This window comes from Gobio gobio, assembly GCF_949357685.1.
Source record: "Gobio gobio genome assembly, chromosome: 20".
In the NCBI taxonomy this organism is placed as follows: Eukaryota; Metazoa; Chordata; class Actinopteri; order Cypriniformes; family Gobionidae; genus Gobio; species Gobio gobio.
In genome coordinates this window covers 15,460,904-15,486,344 of record NC_137113.1, presented here as the reverse complement: position 1 = coordinate 15,486,344, position 25,441 = coordinate 15,460,904, and the positions used below count along the sequence as shown (strand labels likewise).

At 40.0% G+C, this 25,441-nt stretch overlaps 1 protein-coding gene across 1 annotated transcript in view; it reads right to left on the bottom strand.

The window, feature by feature from the left end:
• Positions 1–25,441, bottom strand: part of myo15b (myosin XVB) — a gene marked incomplete at its 5' end in the record, with an annotated part of 45,988 nt that overhangs the window by 7,400 nt on the left and 13,147 nt on the right. The window contains 29 exons of the mRNA XM_079845560.1: positions 297–408; positions 544–685; positions 1,238–1,353; positions 1,449–1,567; positions 1,666–1,741; positions 1,894–1,953; positions 2,056–2,171; positions 2,872–3,082; positions 3,213–3,303; positions 3,547–3,706; positions 6,414–6,524; positions 6,622–6,694; positions 6,774–7,022; positions 8,698–8,813; positions 8,900–8,998; positions 11,537–11,615; positions 12,071–12,141; positions 12,341–12,459; positions 12,558–12,731; positions 13,208–13,280; positions 13,412–13,581; positions 14,118–14,353; positions 14,505–14,600; positions 14,717–14,841; positions 15,362–15,419; positions 15,599–15,661; positions 19,374–19,464; positions 19,568–19,743; positions 19,845–19,959. Coding sequence (XP_079701686.1) covers positions 297–408; positions 544–685; positions 1,238–1,353; positions 1,449–1,567; positions 1,666–1,741; positions 1,894–1,953; positions 2,056–2,171; positions 2,872–3,082; positions 3,213–3,303; positions 3,547–3,706; positions 6,414–6,524; positions 6,622–6,694; positions 6,774–7,022; positions 8,698–8,813; positions 8,900–8,998; positions 11,537–11,615; positions 12,071–12,141; positions 12,341–12,459; positions 12,558–12,731; positions 13,208–13,280; positions 13,412–13,581; positions 14,118–14,353; positions 14,505–14,600; positions 14,717–14,841; positions 15,362–15,419; positions 15,599–15,661; positions 19,374–19,464; positions 19,568–19,743; positions 19,845–19,959 — 3,497 coding nt within the window. The remainder of the gene's footprint in view (positions 1–296; positions 409–543; positions 686–1,237; positions 1,354–1,448; positions 1,568–1,665; positions 1,742–1,893; positions 1,954–2,055; positions 2,172–2,871; positions 3,083–3,212; positions 3,304–3,546; positions 3,707–6,413; positions 6,525–6,621; positions 6,695–6,773; positions 7,023–8,697; positions 8,814–8,899; positions 8,999–11,536; positions 11,616–12,070; positions 12,142–12,340; positions 12,460–12,557; positions 12,732–13,207; positions 13,281–13,411; positions 13,582–14,117; positions 14,354–14,504; positions 14,601–14,716; positions 14,842–15,361; positions 15,420–15,598; positions 15,662–19,373; positions 19,465–19,567; positions 19,744–19,844; positions 19,960–25,441) is intronic.

Sequence of the window (25,441 nt, the reverse complement as noted above, 5' to 3'; positions counted from 1 at the left end):
ACAAAAGAAGATATTTTGAAGAACGTTTGTAACCAAGCAGATAGAGCAACCATTGACTACCATAGTAGGGAAATAAATACTATGGCAGTCAATGGTTGCTCTATCTGCTTTCTTACAAACGTTCTTCAAAATATATTCTTTTGTGTTCAGCAGAACAAAGAAACTCATACAGGTTTGGAACAACTTGAGGGTGAGTAAACGATGACAGAATTTTCATTTTTGGGTGAACTATCCCTTTAAGGAAAGGCTTAAGTATATCCAGAATCTCAAATGGTTTTCTCAGGTTCTCTTCTCACCATCCTTGAGTCCGTCCATGTTCAACAGTTTGATGACATCGCCTCTGTGGAAAGTCAGCAAGCTCCTGTCATCTGTTACATAGCTCTTCACACCGATCACATAGTCTGAGTACTGCAAATGGAGAATCAGAGAACTTTATTCAAGATAGCATAGAAAATTAAGGTGCGGTCACATTTCAGCGAATTTTCAGCGAAGTGAAAAACTGAAGCTATATCGGTGTTGAGGCTAGTTTGACTAACTGAGCACCTTAATCAGCTCCATGAGGAAGAGACGAATCACAGCAGCGATCTGTGGCGCCTGTTGGGAGTGAAGTTCCAATTCTTCATTACTCAAGGTGATCACAACTTTTCCAGCCTCTTGCTGCTGTACCGAAAATATCTGTGAATAACTGAACAGTAACAAAATATGATTATATAAACTGCAACACACGACTTTGGGGTCAGAAAGTTTTTTTTTATCAAGAAATTTAAACTTTTATTCAACAAGAACACAAAGTGACATTTATACCGATGCATGCTTATTCTGTTAATGAACTTAATAACTTTTTATTTATAAAAAAAAACAATGTATCATGGTTTCCACAACAAAAAAAATCTATGATAATACAAAATGTTTCAATCAGCACATTATAATAATTTTTGAAGGATCGTGGGACACTGAAGACTAGAGTAATGATGCTAAAAAAATTCAGTTTTTCTAACACAGGATATAACATATAGTAAAATACAAAAAAAAATATTGAAATATTTTCACAATATTACAGTTTTTACTGTACAGTATTTTTTATCAAATAAATGCAGCCTTGGTGAGCACAAGTGACTTCTTTTACATTAAAAAATGTTTACCGACCTCAAACTTTTGAACAATAGCGTAAATAAATCATTGAGGAATGCTTCGGCACATTTAACAAGTCATTTCCATCTCCTCATATGTTCTGTACCTGTAGCTTTGGAGCAGTTTGAGGTGTTTGGGATTTATGCCTGAAGCTTTGGCCACCTTCAGCAGTCTGATTCCTCTATGAGACACTCCCAGAATCTGAGCATCTCCATTCCCCAGCTGTTAAAGCACACATGCAAAACCGTTGCAGACTGCTTGACAAATTTATGTTTGCATATTTATGTGCATCGTGTAAGAAAAGCCAAGTATTCCACCTTCACATTAAAGAGACGTGAAAAGTAATTGGACCAGTTGTCTCTTGCTGCCATGACGATTCTTTTTTTCATGGCATCATCATCTACAGAACTGATACTGGTCCCGATACGGAAGCTCGCTGGTGATAAAGACAGAAAGACATGTTGAATTATTCATAAAAGCTTATTTGAATTATTATTAGACTGGTATGGCCTTAATATTATGCATCTGACATACCCATCAGGTCTTTCATTTTACGCCGCTCCTCACGTGAAATCCTCAAACAGGAATCCGAGTAAGTGTCTCGCATAATCTGCAGTTCACAAAAACAGGGGCACAGAAATTGATTTAAAATAAATAGTATAAAATATCTTACACTATGAAACTTTGATTTCTATACACAACAAAAAACAAACCTGCTGCTGGTACTGCAAATCAAAACACGCAAGAATGTTTGCTACTGACCTGCTCACAGAGTAAATTTAGGATGTATGGCTGGTTGAATTTTTCTCTGGGATAAAATAGCTGTGTGCAAAAGAGCACAAATACAATGAATACACATACACAACAGCTGTGTCGAAGCCATCAGTCATGCAAAGTCACATAAAACAGTCTTGAATTAAATACCTCCTTGCGCAGGAAGAGTTTGCCAGGCATACTGGGGTAGGAGAAGTAGACGCTGGCAGAGAATCTGTGCAATTGGGAGCGAACGCTCTCCTCCTCTGACATCCGGCTGAACTGATCTTTAGAAATACATAGAGGGTGAGAAATTAGTACATAAGATTATATTGGCAAATATGTCCAGTTTACCTTAACATTTGCACAGCTTGCCTCAAATTTGCATATAAGTCATTCCTGATGTGCAGTGGCTTCACACTTCAACGCTCAAACTTTTAAAATATGAACATGCTTGTTGCAAATCAAAGTATGTACACCAGTGTATTTTACAAAAGACTAACAGGATGCAAAGATGAATTGAACATATTGGAAGAAAACACATTTAGTTTGAAACGTTTCGATTGAAGAAAGACCTGGAATATGTACATTTTAATACATTTTCTTAAATACTTAATACATTATTAATTTATCAACACATGGAATATTTTGATTGCAGAAAAAAAACTAGATTATATCTTGATAACACTTTTTAAATATCCAGTTTTTCCAGCAGCTGTAATATTTCAATTAGATAAAGGAAAAGAAACACCTGGAATATTTCTTAATCTATGTTTAAAATTTCACCTGGAATATTTTAAATATTTCAAAAATTAAGAAACACCTGGAATGACCTTGTATCTTTAATACATTTTCTTAAATTAAATAAAACTAAATAATATGATTTAAAAAAAATGCTCAATTGTAAATTTAATATTTTATCCAATATATCAAGACATTGATTCATATATTAGGAATAACCCATATTTCATATGTGACATCACTTACTAAGTCCAGGTGCAGGCGACAGTGGCGGATCAGGGATGCTTGGAGGTGGAGGAGGGATGGGGTCACGAACACGAGGCAGAGCCTGTGAGCGCTGCGAGCCGAAGAGATCAGCTAGTGAACGCTGCTTCTGTTTCATATCATTGGAGATGGAGCGAGGGCCATGGGACTCAGGGGCCGGAGGGGGCGTAGTAGGCACGTCTTCCCACTGTTTCTACAGCATGAATACATAAATGATTCATGGTGAACTTCTGCATCCTTGACACTGAATTCAAGCTCAAAAGGGTCAGAAATTAAAGTAAAAAACACTGCATTATGGCTTGTCGCTTGTCAGTATCATCTACCTTCTGTTGAGAGACAGGTCCTTGAGCTTTGAGAATGGCCAGTGCCTCTTCTTTGGGGTCATTTTTCTTTACAAAGTGCTTGGCTGGTACCCTATGAAGATCAAAGTTCACATTATCCCACCTCTTACAGTCTGTGAATCACTTCAAGTGCACATAATATCACAGCAACATTATGCAAGCGAGAAAAAACGCGAGAAATTGAGTGGGGGGCTTGATTTTATCCATTGGGAATTGATTAGATCATAAAAAGTGGTCTCTAGGTGGCGCAAGGTATTGCTTCACAATAATGTGACAAGGAACATGAATAAGAAAAGTAACTATGGTCAATTCCCACCTGACAGGCTCAAAGGCTTTCGGTTCTGGAGTGGGCCGGCTCTGGTACAGCTTGATGATCTCTCTAATTTTGCTGGTAGGTTCTGGTTTAGGAGATGTGGGTTCTGGAGTTTCGGGTTCAGGTTCAGGTTCTTGAATATTAGGTTCTGGGAATGGTTTCACTGTGTGAAGAAGAGTTTATGAGCTTCCAGATACATTATTTTGGATGATGGCTATAAAACATTATCACAAAAAATGTGTCATATCCGGCGATTTAGATAATTATCACGATAAATGTAAATTCTTTATTTCTTTCAAGTTTAAATAGAGATTTTTGTTGTAGAAACCATAGAGTTAATTGTGGTTTATCATTAGAAAATGACCAACACTTGTCAAGCTGGTCAACATTTCGCATTTTCATGTTTTGTCTCTTAGAAATGCACATTTGACAGTAGCTAGTTGGGATGCAGTATAATTTTTTTTCATTAACAAAAACCATAACATCTGTAAACATTTTAACAACCTCATTTGTATAGAGTAAAAGTAGTTTTTCCATAGTATTTGGTATTTGGATCATCACCTCACAACTATGGTAAAAAGTAATATTGATTCTATGGTTTTTGTTAGGAAGAGCTAAATAAACTTATCATTGCATCTAAACCAACAACATGTTTATTAGATCCAATACCCACTAAACTACTGAAAGAGTTGTTACCTGTAGTGGAAGAGCCTCTTCTCAATATTATTAACTCGTCTTTATCTTTAGGTCATGTTCCAAGAATATTCAAGTTGGCAGTCATAAAACCTCTCATTAAGAAGCCACAATTAGATCATAATAACCTAGCAAATTACAGACCAATTTCAAATCTTCCATTCATGTCTAAAATACTAGAAAAAGTTGTGTCCGCTCAATTGTGCTCTTTCTTGCAAGAAAATGATATCTATGAAAAATTTCAATCAGGATTCAGGCCGCATCACAGCACAGAAACCGCGCTCGTTAAAATCACAAATGATTTACTGCTAGCTTCTGACCAAGGCTGTATCTCAATACTAGTTCTACTCGATCTTAGTGCTGCGTTTGATACTATAGATCATAAAATACTCTTAGATCGACTTCAAAATTACACTGGTGTTCAGGGACAGGCATTAAACTGGTTTAGATCGTATTTATCAGACCGCTACCATTTTGTCTGTCTAAAAGGGGAAAAATCAAAGATAACATCAGTAGACTATGGGGTGCCGCAAGGATCCGTGTTAGGCCCTCTGCTATTCTCTATATATATGCTGCCACTTGGTAATATTATAAGAAAACATGGAATTAATTTCCACTGTTATGCTGATGACACTCAATTATATATTTCATCACGACCAGATGAAAACGCTAAATTATCTAAACTGACAGCGTGTGTTGATGATATTAAACACAGGATGACGTGTAATTTCTGCTATTGAATTCAGATAAAACGAAGGTATTACTTATTGGTCCAAAAAACTGCCCACAAAACCTCTCACAATACAACTTTAACTTGGAAGGATGTCCTGTCGCTTTATCCACTACAGTAAAAGACCTGGGTGTTATATTAGACCGCAACTTGTCTTTCGAAAATCATATTTCATATGTTACAAGAACGGCATTTTTCCACCTTAGAAACATTGCTAAGCTACGTAACATGCTATCTATCTCTGATGCAGAAAAGTTAGTTCATGCATTCATGACCTCGAGACTAGATTACTGTAATGCTTTATTAGCTGGTTGTCCTGCATCAACAATAAACAAGCTACAGTTAGTCCAAAACGCAGCTGCTAGAGTTCTTACTAGGTCAAGAAAATATGATCATATAACACCAATTTTATCATCTCCACACTGGTTACCTATTAAGTTCCGTATCAATTACAAAGTATTGCTACTGACCTATAAAGCCCTAAATGGTTTAGCTCCAGTATATTTAACAGATCTTCTATCGCCTTACAATCCATCGCGCTCTTTAAGATCACTAAACTCGAGGCTTCTGGTCATTCCTAGGATATCTAAGTCCACCAAAGGAGGGAGGGCATTTTCACATTTAGCTCCTAAACTCTGGAATAGTCTTCCTGATATTGTTCGAGGTTCAGACTCGCTGTCCCAGTTTAAAACTAGATTAAAGACGCATCTCTTTAGCCAAGCATTCACATTATAAATACGTTTTATATTACAGTTAAATCGCACCAACAGCATTAATATTCTGAACAGCAGCTATGCTAATTATTTCCCATCTGCTTTTCTGTTGTTATCTCGGGACACTCGTCCCGAGGTAACTAGTTCGTCAGCTCTAGTTTGTATCCAGCCGCTCATGGAGACTTCAGATGCCCCTGTGATGAGACGACTCGACGCCTGTGAAGAGACGACTCAACGCCAGCGTTGTTATGGCCTACAATAATACATGATTGATTAACTTATCCTAACATTTTTCTTTAACATTCTCTTTCTAACATTTTTCAATGTACATTTATGAAATGCACTTTCTGTGAAGCTGCTTTGAAACAATGTGTATTGTGAAAAGCGCTATACAAATAAAATTGAATTGAATTGAATTGAATTTGTTATGTAAACAGTAGCCTAAAGACATTTAGTATAATACAAATGCACAAAACTGCTATAGCTTAACAAAAAATACTGTAATTAAATTCCATTACATAAACATTCGAAACATGTATTGAACTTTTGATCTAATTTTATTGAGGAAATTTATATCGTGATAATTATCGTTATCATTTTATCACCCAGCCCTAATATATAGTAAAGAAGACATTATAATGAAATAAAAGTGAATTTTAATAAAGAATGAAGCACTTGTCTTAGGTATTGTGGGAGTGAAAAGAGAGAGAAAAAAGCACAAAACAAACGTCAACCTTCAGTCTTTACTGGAGGAGGTGATTTGGGGTGGGGCACTGCAGGTGGAGTGGCGTATATCAGTGGCTTTGCAACCTTTGGCGCAGATGTTGGGCGTGCTTCTGACGTACCTGAAATGCATAAAGATAGTGGAAATCTTATCTCGTCTGCAATTTTGCTAATTATTTTAGCCATTTTAACAATTTTGATTTGACAGTGTCCACTCACCAATCTTTTGAAAAAAATTCCTCTTCTCTTGAAAGGACCCTTGATCTTCCGGGGCCTCTGTTTTAGGCTGTGTCTTAAAGAAAACATTAAGAAGCAAGAAGCTGAAGCATTTAATTACTATACTATACAGTAATAGCAAACCGTTTCTCTACCTCAGTGCTACGGGGCTTTGGAGGGGGCTCTGGGGCTTCTTTCGGGGTCTGAGGGATGGTTCTTTCAGTGTGGGGGCGGCTTCGGGGTCTGGGTGAGGGTGAGCGTGAGCGTGAAGGTGAACGTGCACGTGGAGGAGAGCGCCGTCGCTGGCGTGGTGACTTTCTTTGTGACTCCTTCTCACGTTTTCGCATCTCTTCCTTCTGTTGCTTCTGGGACAGTGTCATTGCCTGCATGGTCATCTGCTGAGCCTGTAGAGGAGGGGAAAAAATATTTTTAAAGGGGTCATAGAATGGTACATGCACTTTTACAAGTTGATTATACGGAAATGTGTGTTGGCAGTGCCTGTACACAACCATCCTATAATGATAAAAATACATCCAGTGTTTTTTTTTAATCTCCTTATATATTTTCCCCTGTCTCAAATCGAGCCGTCTGACCGTGTGACGTTACACGGTGTACGCCCCCCCTACGATTGTTGATTGACAGCAGCGTTTCAACACAGACCCGCCCTGAGCGAGCTGTCATCAGTCCGCCATTGTTGATACTCTGCAGCAGAATGGCGTCTAAGCGATTGTGGTGTTGTGTTGTTGGGTGTAATAACGAACACAGCAGTCATTTTGATGTTCCTAAATCCGAACCGCTGAAGACCCAGTGGCTGCTGAGTTTTGTTTTAGAAGGGAATATTCCCCCCGATCAACGTCAATGTTTGCGCAAATCATTTCTCAGCAGACTGCTTTATAAACGAGCGTCAGTATAAAGCAGGTTTTGCTAATAAGCTGCTCTTGAAAAAAGGATCGTGTTCCTGCTGCACCTCAGGAAGATGTGAGTGTAACGTTTTATTAACCTTTATATTAATCTTTGCAAATCGCTTGCACGCTTCACGATGAATGAGGCTAAAGTTTACAGGGTAAGTTACATTACGGCATGCTTTCTGTGTATGACGTTCTCAATATAATTCATAATCCCATGTTTATAATGAACAACGCGTTATGTTTGTTATTACAAACTGTGTAAGTTACTCGGGTGATAAAGTTAACGTGGGAACACTACACTAAGCTTACTTTTGTACATGGTTTATAACGGTGTCTGTTACTGATTAAGAAGTAATGTAAAAAAAAAAATCTTATAACATAACATCAATCTGTCAATGAACTAACACATCAGTAAACACATAGCAACTACGCTACTCTGCCAGTACAAAGATAGATCAAAGTGACATGACGTTAACCAACCATTCAGAAACGTTCGTCATCTGTTCCTGGTCCGACTCCGGTTCAAAATGATAAGGTTGCTCAGATGTGTCCTCAGAGACTCCCGTTGCCATTATTTCTCGAAAATATACCCTCAAATGTTGTCAAGGCAACACTCCACGTGTGTTGTGGTGTTGTGTCGGGTCGAACCGAACGCCCCACAGAGCAGAGGGGGCGGGGTGAGCAAAGCTCATTATCATTTAAAGTCACATACACTGAAATGACTTGCTGAAAACTAAGCTGGTTTTGACCAGGTAAAATGAGTGTTTTCTTACAATACTAATGAGAATTTTTAATTAAAGTATATTACAAACTTTTCATTTAGACACTAAAGAATCATATTAACTTGTACAAAAATGTCATTCTATGACCCCTTTAATGTTGAAAGCATTGATGTGACGTGAGAACATTATTATGTTATATAAAAATATGTTTTAAATATATATACATATTGTATATACACTATATATAATGACTAGGTTTATTTAATATTTAAAAGTATATATTGTTTATTAAGTATATATAATATAAAATAAATAGAATTTATATAATATTTTATATATATATATATATATATATATATATATATATATATATATATTATTATTATTTTTTTTTTAATAAACATTTCCTTAATTTCACCTGCTCTAAATGTGGTTTGCGGTGGACTCACCAGAAGCTGAGCCTGTTGATTGATAAAGGCCTGCTGTTGAGCTGCCATTTGCTGTGTGTTGACAGCCGGTGCGGCGGCAGGCATGGCTTGTGGCATGGCAGTTGGCATCATCATAGCTACGTCCAAAACAAGCAGTAGGAAGAGGGTAAGCATTTAACAGATGCTATTAGGAAAGCACAACATGAGCAGCAGGGATGCTTACGTTGCATGGGCTGCATCATAGGCATGGTAGCAGGCATCATGTTTGGCATCATTGGAGCAGCATAGCCAGCCATGGCAGGATTCATTGGCATTGACATTCCTAAATGATGGGTAACAGGCAGAGTAAACTGTACAGTTACAAAATAATCCTAGTGCCAAGATAAATAATTTTGTCATTGGATAGTGGATAGTGCATAGTGCACATTTTCTGAATTGTATTTAGTTCATTTTTGTAAAATTAAATTGAAAACTAAATAAAATATGAATAGTAAATAGTATAAATATAGTGTATATATTAATACTGTCACGGTTTAAATCCAATGATGAAGGTACAAATAACAACAGTCTTTAATAAACATAAGCCAACAACTCGAAACAGTGTGCAATGCACTAACAGTACCGGACCAAGAATGAGTGAAGGTGAGGAACTTAAATACACATGGTGATGAACTACATAATGAACAGCTGTGATGATTATGAATATCCATGGTAACTGATTATGGTGGGAAAATGAGAACAAAGGAACACAGGCAAACAGTTGATTAAAAAGACTGATAGAAAACGATCAGGGAATCGATGGGGAAAGAGCCATGGTGGAGCTTTTGCTGACGACACCTGGGGGACTTGAGGACTGAGACAGAGCGGGAGTGACTGAGGACCAACGCATAGCCGGAGGGAAGGAGGAGCCCGCTGGAGATAAAGGGGTGTAGAGGATGGTTTGAAAGTCCATGGCTCGGACAGGGTGATGGCTGATAAAGGTGGTGTCGACGGACGACGGTCTCTGGTGGAGCAGAGGGAGGGAGGAGACAAGGCGGAGCCGACAAGTAGACGGACCAAGGTTGAGTGAAAGGATCAGTGGCTGGAGGTGGAGCCAGGGATCTACTTGCTTGGATGAAGCTGATGACCGAAAGACCTGAGGCTTAACCACACCACAGCATGGTGTTAGGGGAGAAGTCGATGAGCTGATGGACTTGCTGAATAATGCAGTGGAGGTGGGAGAGGGAGGCTGGGCGGGATCAGCGACGATAACTTCATCTCAATACAAGATGATGAAACAGCCATTATGCTGAAGGTTCAGAAGGTACAGGGCAGAGCAGGGTGGGAAGCATTACCTCAATTTCCCAGTCTATCAAGCACTCGTCACACACCTGGTCAAATTTACTTTGGGGCTCGGGCTCTGGGCCGGACATGGCTGCAGGCTCAGGCTCCTTAGTGGGCATTGGCTCTGGCTCAGGGTCCGTGGTGGGCATAAGCTTCCCCGTCTGCGGTGGGCTCTGGCTAGTTCGGGGTAGGCACACTGCAGACACCGGAGAACTGCTCTACATGTTTCCTCCTTCAGATCAGGTAAGTCACGAGGGTATTGAAAATTTGCCCCATCCAGAAAAAATAATTTAAAGTCTCATCATCAAGGTCTGTTGTTCAGAAATCTGGCAAAGTGATCTAGCGAAGTGAAAATTCAAGCAATGGAAGCAAGGGCAATAAACTGCTCAGCTTGAGCCATAATCCTGGTATAACATACAAATAATCTGTTATTCTGTAACGGTTTGAGTACACCAATGAAGAAGGTACAAATGACGACAATCAGGCGATGATAGAAAACTAAACCAAAACTAAGCATAACTCTGACATATATACATATATAAATAATAATTATATTATATTTATACTGTATTAATATATACATACATATTGCGTAATACTGTCAATTCAGCAATCTTCTTAAAGTCCCTGTAAAGGCAATTCTGAGATTTGTTTCTAAACACATTATAAATGTTAGAAATGTATTGCTAAAACACATTACAAAGACTGTGAACTATGTAGTACTGAATTCAGAAGTTAGACCGTTAAACAGTTTTTCACCGTTGCTGTGTTCAGGATTTTCTGGGCGGGGCTAAAACAGTGGCTCGATGACGCACAGGAGCCACCGAACCTGGCTCCTCCCCTAACACGATCATAACTAGAGAGCACATTCGCATCAGTTTGCCCGCTCGATCGCGAGTTACTGTCAGTACTGTAAGTGACTATAGTCTACAACTTACAAAACAGCTTACAAAACAAATACGATGATCAAGAAGAGGTGGATTAATTTTGTGAACAGCTACCTTGATGGAGAGCTGAGGATCACCACCGACACCTGACTCTGCAGTGACTTTACACCGGATAATTTTACAAACTTTCACCGGAGACAACAGGGATTCACTGATAATCCACTGCAGAATGGGGCCGAACCGACTACCCCCCGCCCCGACCTTCATCCTCCCGTCCCGCCGACATCTGGTGCGTCGTGATCATAGACGCTCGTGATCAGTACGTGAGTGTTGTCTTGTGTGCTACGGCAGTTTTCCCTAGAGTGAGCGTGGTTTCGGTGCAGACAGCGGACACACCCCCAGCGTTTGAGAGCAGAGAATGCTGCTTATTTTGATAAGCTATTTTATGTACTTGGCGGATTTTTTTATGATTCAAATTTGGCTGGGTGGTTAATAACACATTTATCTGTGGTGTGAGAAACTCAGAACACATGTTTAGTTTTGACTTTACGGGGACTACATTTATCAGCATTAATAACACAGCACTCTAAACATCAGCATGACCATCGGTCGACCACTAAAAACAAATCAAACACATAAACAAACTGTACCTGCTCCGGTGTACATGCTAGGCATCATACCCCCTCCTCCTCTCATTCTTCGATTCAGCATGGCCATCCGTTCAAAGTCCTATCAATAAAAAAACAATAAAAAAGCAGATAATAAGTAATCAAAGATAAAAAGCAATACAAGTAGATCTCCGAGTTAATAAGTGCCAAAGCTATGAAATCTTCGCTGGCTTAATGAATGTTAACAATATATCTATGTAGCAAGAGGTAATCACATGTGCTCTGACAGGTTAAGCTACGGTGCTTATGTACTTATCCTATTTAAAGCTATAAAAAAAATCTCTATAAATAAAATAAATCAAAAACATAAAAAAATATTTTATTTTAAAGTGTGCACAAGCACACTTTTCATTTATAATTTACTACAAGAAGTTTAATATGTTTTAAATTATAAATAAATAGAAATACTGTTCAGTTACTATTAAATAATAAAAAAAATGTAGCAGTCAAATTAGCTGTCAGTATGACAAAGAACTGCACAATAATATTTATGTATTTGAACTGGAAAATACTGACCGGAGGACCTTGATCAAACACAGGATCAAAGAGGTCATCAACATAAGAATCCATCTGCCGACCTCCAGATCCTAAAAGAAAGATTGTTGCAGGAGTGTCCTTTATAAAGTCAGAGTCATTTTATTTACTCTACGGGGTGAGCCAGCTCCCAACCCTCATACTGCAGCTTTCATTCATTTGGATTTCTTTGATCGTCCCTCTGCAAAGCTATGTAACAGAGCAATGACACAGAATTTACTCTCTGTTTCCTAGTAATGGTTGGACACTCACTCTGGGATGTGGAAGAGGGTTCATATGTGTCCCATGGAGATGCTTCAAAGGAGGGGAGACCAGGGGCCTGCATAGAGGGAGCAGGTGGAATAAAGTCATCCAGGTCTGTGGTTGCCATCCTGACAACAATAGAAAATGGATTAAAAGAAGGAATTTTATTATAATTTCACAGTCTCCTTTGATTGAACTGTCAGCTACAAATCCCACAGAGGCGTACCTGTTGCCTGTGTCACTAAAGAGGTAATCGGTTTGAACAGGAGGGTTACCCAAGGGCACATCAGCCTCCACTCCAGCCAGGAGATCCATGACAAAGTCACAGCCAGCCAGGTCGGTCCAGCCCTCCCCAGCCAACAGAGACACAGACCAACCCCGTGGAGCTTCAGTCAGACCTCTGACAGAAAGAAATATGACATTAATATTTTGTTGTATGAATATATGAACATGCAATATATCAAAATTATAAAATTATAATAATATTACATTAAATTTTATAATTGTTAAATGTATAATTTTATTAATTTGTAATAATTTTACTAATTCATAAAACGTTACAAATTCTTACCAACCCCAAACTTTTGAACACTAGTATATATTCAAATTTCAACAAAGTCAGGAAACACAGAATCTTGAATTTAGTTTAACATACAGAGTTTTACATGGTTAACTGTTTGAGAATTGATTACAATGTTATAATATATTAATTAACTTAATGTGCCCAATTTTGTCACAAGACAAAATATCTTAAAGATCGTACAAAATAAGTCTTTGTTAAAAAAATTAGGAAGTGAAATTTGACCTGGTTGTTTTATGGGGGGGGGTTCACCCACAAAAACAGACATTAAAAACAGATATTTATATATTGGCTACCTGTAGCTAAGAAGCCAAGAAGCCAGTTGTTCCCCTGTGGTCCAAGACTCCAACTCCACAGTTAACCTTTCCTCTAAAAAAATAAAAACAGACAACAACATATTTAATATAATTTTCTCTTTGGGAATGAACAGTGCAACTGGGAATCCAGTATTTTTGCTTAAGTTACTCCAGTTATCAGGTACAGAAAACTGCAATCCTCACCAATGAAAGTGTTGACCTCCACAACCATCTTTCCCTTTCTCTGATTGGCTGTCCACTCAAGTTGACTCGGAGGGTGCTGCCTGCAGGCAGGAGAGGGGAGCTGGAGGGATGTGAGGAGCTTGTGCTGGCACAGAGAGCGGTACTCCCCTGGACCCTGGTCGGACACATACCTAACGATCATAAAACACACTATTTTTTATTTCTGTCTGACACTATTTATCTATTGATCAATTAGGAATTTGACTTTCTAATTCCATCAGATTTCAATCTGGGACAATCCGTCTAGTTAATTTAAGAAATGCTCATTTGTATAATAAATCAATGGCAATGTTGTATCAGTCTATAGTGATTTAAGCCAATAACCTTCCACTTTAGAATATATGTACAGTAGTAGTAAATGCAGTGTGCAGATTTCAGTTTAATACAGGCTAAACGTGTTAGTGCTTTAGCATGGAAAAGTACTGAGATCTTCTTTCTCTCAGTGGATCAAAGAAATATCTTGTAAAAACTGACATTTATAATAAAAGGAAAAGTAGATGCATTTAAATATGTACCCCCCTACTACAATTTCTCAAATGGTAGATAATGTGGAATGTTAAATAAGGATGACTGTGAACTAATCCCTGATGCGATTTTATAAAAAAAAATATCTTCCTGTTCTAAAGACCACTCTTTTGGGTTTGTGACACTATAACTGAAGGCATACTTGAGCAAGGGTTTCTCCAGGGCAGGAGATGGTGTGAAGGCACTCAGACAGCAGGCCAGGAGCAACCAGCCCCGCAGGGCGTTCGCCTCTTTATCTCCATCCCAAGTGAGGTAGACCAATTGGGCTAGAATCTCATCTCGCATGCTGGGCCGAGTTTGGCTCTTCTCCACAATGTAGTTCCCCAACATCTGCTCTTGCCAGCCAGTCAGATCCGAGTCACCCGTGAAACGCAGGATCTAAAGAAGAGCATAGATGAGGAAAAAAACATTTCATAGCTGGTTAACGGTTTATGTTGAACTTCTGTGGTAAAAGATCCATTTAAAACACTAATGCAATACACATATTCTTATATGTATGTGTCAACATGTTTTCAGGCATTGTACTGACCAGTTTGTACATTTCTAGAGCTGTACGGGCATCATCAGGGTCCAGAGATGTCAAAGGCTTATGAAGCGGGTAACCCTGCGGTTGGCACCATCCGTCCTAATGGAGAGAAAAACAGATAATTGATGGAACAAATTCAATGCCTGACAATCGAATATGAAGTGGAAGACCACAAAAGTAGGAAGGAAGTTCTATATGACACATTAACATCTTACCTTCAGGACTGTGTTGGCATATTGGGAAAAAGGGTGTCTGTCAATGTCTAGGGGCAATGAGAGGTTGTGTTCTGCTTTGACCTTTGGCAGAGATACTTCAGACACCCCTGATCCTTGAGGACGTCCTGAAAGGCATCATTGTAAAATGTATTTAAAAAAACATGGAATATAAATATTGCGTGATGGTTTTACTTATTTTGATCAGCAGTCGCTAAAACAGTTTTTGACCAAAAGCAATGCAGTTCTTTCTATTTATCAAAGAATCCCGAGTTCTTATGAATTGCAATAATATTACAGTTTTACTGTGTTTTTGATCAAATAAATGCAGCTTTGGTGAGCATAAGAGACTTCTATCAAAAACATTTAAATTTAAATTCAAATTTCAGCAAAATCAGATGCTGAATAATTTAACAATTAACAAAATCAGGAAACACCATTCAGGATCTTGAGTTTTACATGGTCTAACCATTAAGAAAAGAGTTGCTTTTCATCAGTCAATTTTAGTCACATTTATACAAATTGATATGGAAACCTTTTAACAGTTTAAGAACTAATTACTTAGACTTTTAACTGAGCAAAATTATACAGCACCTTTACTTCATCTTAATCTCAGCAGTTTTATTGGTCAAGTAGCAAGGATCTCACCTGCTGCACTGCGTAATCTGGCCGACAGTTCTGCCGGGATCTCCAAGATTCCCACATCCTTTAGGAAAAATATATTATTTTATTATTTCAAAATTATCTTTTATCTCTGCGACTGGTAAAAGTATGTACAATCCCATAAATCGGATTGATATGGTATGTACAATCATAAATACCAGGTGCTCAGAGATATTGAGCACAGAAGTTGAAACAAAACAAAATTGAAAAGAGTATTCTCACCATCACCGAAGAGGTAGATCTAGGTTTTGTTGCTTCCTTCACTCTGGTTCTATCACTATGTTCCTAATAAAATACAAACAAAAATGTGTTTTTATTTTTAAAGGTTTAACATTAAGTTACCCTCTGTCCATTTACCCATTGTAGTGTTTCCTTATTGACTGAAAAATGAGACATTTATTCTGTAAAGTTATTCCACTCATTGATTCTACCTGTCCACGGCATCGTATGAAAAGGTAAACAGAACTATTCTTAGCAGCTGGGCTCCTTTTATATACCAGTAAGACCCTCCCTCGACTCGCTCCTCCCCAAACAAAAGAATTACATGAAATATGAGCCACCAAATCCATTTTTTATCTTATCATCAGTATTATCATTGTGTTTGATTGGCCTTTTCTGTTTTGTATCATTGTTGCCATGATAAAACAAACACCTTTAAAAAAGGCCTGATTTCCACATATTGTAGATAAATCTGTGAGTATTGTGGGGTGTTGACACTAGATATGCTTTGCTTTTTCCGCTGAACCTTTTTATCTTAAATGAACTTCTATTGGACAAGCGAAAACATAACCACACAATGCTGCTTAACTCACTGAATGAGAATCTCAAACACATCTCAAACCAGTCTCGCCACTCACAAAATGCTTAACAATTACTACAAAGTAATTTGACAGCAGAGTACATGACAGCTCAGAAGGACATAGTCCAAACTGTATAAAACAATGATAGCAACAAGGAAACAGAACTGAAAGTAGCAGGTTATATAACTTAGTGGATCATTTCAATATAACTCACTAGCAGTCAAAGGTTTGGACTGAATTTGTGTTTCTGATTTAAAAAAATATTTTAATGAAATGCTTTAATTTTTTGTAGATAAATATCAAATTAATTTCTTTAAAAGCATCCCATGATGCGCTTCTTGAAGGCTGAGAGAGAGTATGGGGAGCTGTCAACCTACATTTTGAGAAATCTAATTTTTAATGTAAGCTCAATTAACATTTTGACATAATTACTTCCATTTGTGTTATTTAAAGGGTTAGTTCACCCAAAAAGTAAAATTAGACCATGTTTTACTCACCTTCAAGTCATCCTAGGTGTATATGACCTTGTTTGACCTCGTTTCTCAATAGGGTCGAGGGTTACTCTTTTAGTGTAAGTCAACTTTCCGCCGGAAGCTAGTTATTTTAGACTAATAAGTTTTAAATATGGATATTTTTCTTACACAAATGCACCACTTCGCTTCAGAAGGCCTTTATTAACCCCCGGAACCGTGTGGAACAGTTATATGATGGATAGATGCACTTTTATGGACTTCAAAAATGACACAACAAGTCACTGCCATTATAAAACTTGGAAGAGCCAGGACATTTTTAATATAACTCTGATTTTATTCGTCTGAAAGAAGAATGTCATATGCACCTAGGATGACTTGAGGGTGAGTAAATCACGGTCTAATTTTGATTTTTGGGTGAACTAACCCTTTAATAGTTTTAATAACTTGGTTGCAATTTATTTTACAGCACGTGCACTATTTACAGTGTACTTACTTAAGTACTGGGTAATATAAGGTAGCTACATGGGTTAAGGTTAGGTTTAAGGGTAAATCCAGGTTTAGTACCTAGTTATTACCCATTATTGTAATTACTATAATAAGTACATATTTAAATACATATTGAAAATAGTACATGGCATCCTCAAGATTTTTGTTTTTCCTCAAGATTTTTGTTTCCCTGCACAAATATCTAAACATTCTTAGTCAAGATACATTTACACTGTACTTAATAAGCAAATTGACTTAAAGGAATAGTTAAAATTAAAATTCTGTCATCATTTACTCACCCTCAAGTTGTTCCAAACCTGTAAGAGTTTCTTTCTTTTGTTTGAACATAAAATTATGTTTTATTAACAAGGTTCGGGAGAAACACGTTCAGATAATTGACACAAGTGGAGAGCACTCAGCTAATCAACAATAAGAGGTATACATGCAGCTGCCTTGCCTCCGTTTATTGACAGTTTATCAGCATCCCTCCACCACCCCTTCTCCACACTTTAAATCTAAACCACTTACATACTCTGGGTTCGGGCCAAATTCCGAGCTCGAAGCCCTCCACCCCGGACAGCACGCCAAATACGCATTTAAATTTACTCTCCATAAATTATATGTAAGTGTGAACTCGTGAAAGAATATATATTCTATAGAATGTTTGTAACCACAGTTGACGTCACCCATTGACTTCCATAGCAGGAAAAAACAGTACTATGGAAGTCAATGGGTATCATCAACTTTTTGATTACCAACATTCTATAAAATATATCTTCTTTTGTGTTCAACAAAGAAAGAAACTCATGCAGGGTTGGGACAACATGAGGGTGAGTAAATGATGACAAAAAAAATTATTTTGGGGTGAACTATCCTTTTAAGATATTAAGAATGAATATTGAAAAATGTATTAAAATTAATTGAGTTTATGCATAAAACATATCTTAAAATATAATACAGGGTCAGGAAAACAACATTGTTTTCTCTTTGAATTAAGTGGACTTTTCTGACCCCACAGGCAGATATTTCTTCTTATTTAAAAAAAAAATTTTTTTTTCAGAAAACAAGATCTTAAGTCATTGTGCTTCTCAAGTAAATATAACATTTTTAAATGAGAGTGTAAAGCAAAAAACCTGAACCTTTCAGACGCACATTTAAAAGATCCCATTAAACAAATCCTAAAGTCTTACATGTATATTACTGATGTAATCTCTTGCTTATTTTCCGCCCCCTGAATTCTCTCTGTATCATTAATCGTTCTGTTTGCTATTAGCATGAGCAATATGGATAAATATTAAACACTACCTACCTAGGGTGATAATAAAACGAACGTAGCAGTCCCCATGTAATGTGCTCTTTGACTCATGAAATTAGTTGAAATCCAAACAGAAAAGATGTGGTGCTTAGGAGGGTCTTGGCAGGAATGAGAAAAAGAAAGTGAGTTGAAAAAGAGAGAGACAAAGAGAGATCAAAGATGAAAGGGCATGTAGGTGGGTGGAGTTTACCTCACCTAACCATGACATTTGTCATAATATGTGTAAACACTCTTAAATGACCCATGATGCACTAGAAAGACCAAACATGCTACATGAATCTGAGTATAAAGAACTTTTTTTTTTTACAAGACTGTGGAAAGCACCACATTTTTTAATATTCAATTAAAAATTACATTTTAATCATTCTCATATAGAGGTTATGCAATAGAAAACTATGGGTGCCATTTCAAAAGCAATACATTTGATTTCACCATCTCATAAATTTTCTCGTAAAATCACTCAGCATACAAATGGGTTCAAAGTCCTTCCAAAGATAGAAAATATATTATACTCATTGTTACTCATGAGTTCACACTCTGACCTACACGTAATGTATGGCAGGAATAAGCCCAGAAGCAGTAATCAATGAGACACTTATGACTAACTTGAAATGTATTTGACTGTCATTGCATTAGATATCAAAATATAAAACCAGTTGGCATTAGTAAATTAAATTATTGATATAACAATTCATTACTATGAATGGGATGAGTAAGGCTTGAGTTTATTGCATCGTATTAGCTGTCACATTTTAATAAAGCTGTTTTGGTTGCCTAGCAATGGCCATATAGGTAAACAGTTGAAATAGTGAAGCGTATGTATTTTATATGTGAGCAAACTAAGCAAAGAAGAAGCCTCGGGCATATAGGGAGAAGAATAGAAAGAGCTAGCAATAGATAAAGGGAAAGATAAAAGCTCTCACTCTCCAATGACGTCTCTTAATAGTGTCTCTGGTGATCATTATAGCCGCCCAGAACTGAGTGAAGGACTGTTTCAGTTTCTTGTAGTACTTCCTGTAACAGAAAGAGGGTGGCATTGTTTCAAATTCAGCACCATATTAACTTCTATTTTATCATGCTCTTTAAAGTTCATCAAATATGAAATCTCTGCACATACCGGGCTTGGTGGCCCCTGATGTGGGACTGGATGACGATAGCCTTTTGTTTAAAGAAACGGAAGTTTCTTCGACAGATGAAGCCACGGATGTTCCTCTGGATGGTGACTGCTGCCCATGTTTGGGTGCTACTCCATTTTTCCTCCACCCGCTGGTACAGTCTCTCCTTCATAAACACCTGTGTGCGATCACATTAAGGGGAATCGTTTGAGGGTGGGATCTTTTGTGTCATGATGGTCAGAATAACTCAGACTGAGGGAAAGAGTTATGTTACTGTACCTTAGTGAGTCCTAGCTGGTACTGGCCTTCCTCTGCTCCTATATTCTCCAGTAAAGACACTACTTGCTCTTCACAAGACTGGTTTTCTGGTTTCTGGGCTAATAACACACCATACCTGAAATTAGACAAAGAGACAGTGCTAGAAAATGGACCCATAAAATTATTATGAGGAATCGAAGGTGTAGTTTTGGACAATTTCTTAATCAATTCTGATACTCAGGGTTCTCACACATTTTGACCAATGAAATATGAAATGGTTTCTATGACTTTTCCAGCTGTATCTTTATATATTAGTATATAATATTATAAAGCAGAATATAAATACTGAAAATAATTATATAATACAGCATAATATATTATAAATATGAATATATATATATATATATATATATATATATATATATATATATATATATATATATATATATATATATATATATATATATATATATATATATATATATATATATATATATATATATATATATATATATATACAGGGAGTGCAGAATTATTAGGCACGTTGATTTTCTGATCATATTTTTTTTCCAGGCACATTTGACCAATTCCAAACCACAGTAATCCTAATAACTACTATTGATTTAGTATTTAATAATGTATAAGTGATATATAATTGTTCATGAAGGCTGGAAATGAAAATCACCTTATATTCAGGTGTGCAGAATTATTAGGCATGTTTTCTTTTACAGATAAATTGAGCCAAAAAAGAGATTTAACTCAGACTGAAAAGTCAAAAAGTATTAAATGCCCATGAGAAGGATGCAATACTAATGCAATACTAGACATTGCAGTTAAGGCGTGACCATTGGACAGTGAAATCCTCGTTGGGTCAGCAGGATCTGACAAAAACATGTGGCGGAGAAAAGACACCTGTTAACTGCAAAAGAATTAAGAATTAAGGTGAAGAATTAAGGGTGAAACCATCAGGATGTTATGTGAAAGGAGGATGAAGAAACCAGGGAGGATGCAGTTCACAGTCTTTAATGGAACAAAAGGAAAAAGTCCTCAAATAGCAAAACTGAACAAAACGTCAGGCAACAGAGCCTAAACAGAAACTGCCACAAGGCTGAAACAACTCAGGATCCCACGAGGACAGAGTGATGATTCCTTGTAGGAGGCCACGGGAGAAACAGCCAGGCGCCACACAGGTACTCTGCACACAGTTACAATATGAGCACAAACACTGGACGGGACATGACAAGATCGGGTAACAAACCAACGTCTCTCATTTGCAGAAGTAATAATCCGACAACTAGACCAAGACGGAGAGGGACTTAAGAGGCTGAGACAATCAAGACAAAAGAGATAACAGGTGAGGAAATAGATCGGGAAGGGAAAACAGCTGTGAGAGATAATGAGTAGGGATGAGCGTGATGAGCGAGTGCGTACGTGAATGACCACAAGAGGGAGACAGAGAAAGGAAAACCCAGGATGATAACAGTACCCCTCTCTCAACGAGCGCCACCCGGCGCTCCTAGGGGCACCTGCCGAGACCGGAGGAAATCAGAGATGAGGGAAGGATCCAGGACGTCCCGGGAGGGAACCCAGCTTCTCTCCTCTGGACCGTATCCCTCCCAGTCAACCAGATACTGATGACCACGTCCCCGACGGCGCATGTCCAGAATACGGCGAACCCTAAAAACGGGGATATCCTTAATACTAGGACCCTGAACAGGGCGGGAGGGAGGGCGAATGGCAGGCTTAACGCAAGAAACGTGAAACACAGGATGAATCCGACGTAATTTAGGCGGGAGGTGAAGCTTAACAACGACAGGATTAATCACCTTAGCAATGCGAAAAGGTCCGATAAAACGGGGCGACAACTTGCGTGAATCGGACTGGAGAGGTAAATTAGTAGTGGATAACCACACTCTCTGACCGCAAACGTAGCGAGGGCTTTTAATCCTGCGTTTATTAGCGGCAATGGTCATGCGCTTTCTAGCTCGACAAAGGGCGGACCGCACTCTTCTCCAGGTACGCTTACAACGACTAATAAAGGACTGTACGGAAGGAACGTTCGATTCAGAGTCCTGGGAAGCAAACAGCGGCGGCTGGTAACCGAGGCAACAATGGAAAGGGGACAGTCCGGTGACGGAGGATGGAAGCGAATTATGGGCGTACTCGGCCCAGGAAAGATGCTGGGACCAGGACGCGGGACTCTGGTGAGAGAAACTGCGCAGCATGCGGGCGATGATCTGATTGGTTCGTTCAGCTTGACCGTTAGTCTGGGGATGATAACCGGACGAGAGACTAACGGATGCCCCAATCAGACGACAAAACTCTTTCCAAAACTGAGACGAAAATTGAGGCCCCCTATCCGACACTATGTCAGAGGGAAGACCATGTAGCCTGAAAACCTGATCAACCAGGATCTGGGCGGTCTCTTTGGCAGAAGGAAGCTTAGCGAGTGGAATAAAATGGGCTGATTTCGAGAAGCGGTCTACCACCGTGAGAATAACGGTATTACCTGCCGACGGGGGAAGCCCGGTGATAAAGTCAAGGGCCAAGTGAGACCAAGGACGTGAAGGCACCGGTAGCGGCCGAAGCAGACCGGCTGGAGGAGAATTACCAGCCTTAGTCTGCGCGCACGTAACGCACGAGGACACAAAACTACGTACATCACGCTCCAATGAGGACCACCAGAAGCGCTGGCGGATAAACGAGAGGGTGCCCCGAACGCCTGGATGGGCAGTCAATTTAGATGTGTGTCCCCATTGAAGGACAGCACGTCGCGTGGATACGGGAACAAAAAGAAGTCCCCTAGGAACATTACGCGGAACAGTGACACGAGCGAGAGAGCGCTTAACCAGCCTCTCTATTCCCCAAATGGACGTACCAACTACCCGACCTGAAGGGATAATTTCCTCTGGTTCAGAGGAAGAGGATAAATCAAAGAGACGAGATAACGCATCCGGCTTGACGTTCTTGGTACCCGGGCGAAACGAGATGGTAAAATCGAAACGAGTAAGGAACAGAGCCCAACGGGCTTGACGGGCGCTGAGTCTCTTAGCCTTACGAATATATTCGAGGTTACGGTGATCGGTCCAGACCAAAAACGGAACGGGAGATCCCTCCAACCACTGTCGCCACTCGCCTAGCGCTAGACGAATGGCGAGCAGCTCCCGGTTTCCAACGTCATAATTACGCTCAGCGGGAGAGAGCCGATGGGAAAAGAAAGCGCAGGGATGTATCTTTCCGTCGGCGGCGGAACGCTGGGACAGAACAGCCCCGACCCCCACCTCGGAAGCGTCGACCTCAACGATAAACTGTTTAGAAAAGTCGGGGGTCAAAAGGATCGGCGCGGTGGTGAATCGGGATTTTAGTGCGTCAAACGCAGCCTGTGCCGACTCTGACCACCTAAATTGTGACTTGGTAGAGGTAAGAGCGGTAAGAGGAGCGGCCACCTGACTAAACCCAGAAATAAAACGACGGTAAAAATTAGCAAAACCAAGAAAACGCTGTAGCGCTAGGCGAGACTCGGGTACGGGCCAGTCAGTAACTGCCTGAACCTTAGCCGGGTCCATACTAACTCCTTCTGCCGAGATGACCGAGCCCAGAAACGTAACAGAGGGAGCGTGGAAAGAACACTTCTCAGCCTTAACGTAAAGACGATTCTCCAATAGCCGCTGAAGAACACGACGAACATGTTGGATGTGTACTTGGAGTGACGGTGAAAAAATTAAAATGTCGTCCAAGTAAACAAAAACGAATACGTTAAGCATGTCCCGTAGGACGTCATTGACTAAGGCTTGAAAGACAGCGGGAGCGTTTACTAACCCGAACGGAAGGACTCGATATTCAAAGTGCCCGAGGGGCGTGTTAAACGCGGTCTTCCATTCGTCCCCCTCCCTGATTCGCACCAAGTGATAGGCGTTGCGTAAATCGAGCTTAGTAAAAACCTTAGCTCCCTGCAAGAGTTCGAAGGCCGATGACATCAGTGGCAAGGGGTAACGGTTCTTGACAGTGATGTCATTCAGACCTCGATAGTCTATACAGGGACGCAGAGAGCCGTCTTTCTTCTTAACGAAGAAGAAACCAGCTCCCGCAGGAGAAGAAGAGGGAACGATGGTACCGGCGTTAAGCGAATCGGACAGGTAACTCTCAAGAGCCTTACGTTCGGGAGTAGACAACGAATATAGTCTTCCCCGAGGAGGCGTGGTCCCCGGGAGAAGATCTATACCGCAATCATACGGGCGATGAGGAGGAAGAGAAGTGGCCCGAGAACGACTGAATACCTCCCGCAAATCGTGATACTCCTCCGGGACTCCAGACAAATCTCCTGGCTCCTCCTGAAAAACAGTAATAGACGAGACAGGAGGAACAGCAGAAGACAAACAATCAACATGACATGACAATTTCCAAGACAAAATAGATCCCTCCGCCCAGTTAAACTGGGGATTGTGGAGTACAAGCCAAGGATGGCCTAAAACAACTGGGCAATAGGGAGAACTAAAAACAAAAAAAGAAATAGTCTCTCTATGATTACCAGAAACAGTAAGCGTCAATGGAACAGTTCTCCTCTGTACCCTAGGAAGGGCGCTACCGTCAAGAGCGTACAGGGGGGTGGAGTCTTGTAAGTCAGAAAGAGGAATACCTTGCTCTAGAGCCCATGACTCATCAACGAAGTTCCCCTCCGCTCCAGAGTCAATCAACGCAGAACATGAAACTGACGACCCCGGCCAGCGAAGATGAATGGGAAGAGAAGTGCAGGACTTAGAAGGAGAGACCCATGAAGTGGCGCTCGTCAGTAACCCTCCGCCTACTGACGAGCGTTGGCTTTTACCGGACACCTGGAGACAAAGTGATCAGCGGCAGCACAGTACATGCACAGGCGATTCATTATCCTGCGCTGACGTTCCCGTGTGGAAATACGAAGACCCCCAAGCTGCATCGGCTCGGGATCCGCGGGCGAAGGATGTGACGACTCTCTCGGTATGGAAGAGGAGAACAAAGAAGACTCCAGTCTGCGGGCCCTCCGTCGCACCTCGAACCGTCTCTCCACACGCAGAGCCAGCTCGATCAGAGAATCAAGGTTCTCCGGGACCTCCCGGGCAAGGACCTCGTCCTTGACCTCTGAACACAGACCCTCGAGAAAACGGGCTTGCAGAGCAGGACCGTTCCATCCGCTGGTGGTAGCCAGAGTACGAAACTCAATCGAGTAATCAGTGACTGACCTCTTCCCCTGACGCAGAGTGGACAGAAGACGAGATGCCTCATCCCCATGAGCAGAGCGATCAAAAACTCGGATCATCTCTTCCTTGAAAAGAGAAAACCTCTGGACACAGTCTGCCTCAGCATCCCAGTTAGCCGCAGCCCACTCTCGAGCCCGTCCGTCAAGGAGAGAAATCACGTAAGCCACTCTCGACCGTTCCTTGGCATAAGTCAAGGGCTGGAGAGAGAACACAACCTCGCATTGTGTGAGGAAAGATCGGCACTGTGTTGGCTCACCCAAATAGCACGGCGGATTGTTGATGCGCGGTTCAGGCGGATCACGCCCTCCAGCGGAACTCGTGGCCTCCTGGCGATAATAGTGGAGCTGCTGGGTCAGGTCAGAAAGCTGGGCGGTCAGAGAGTCC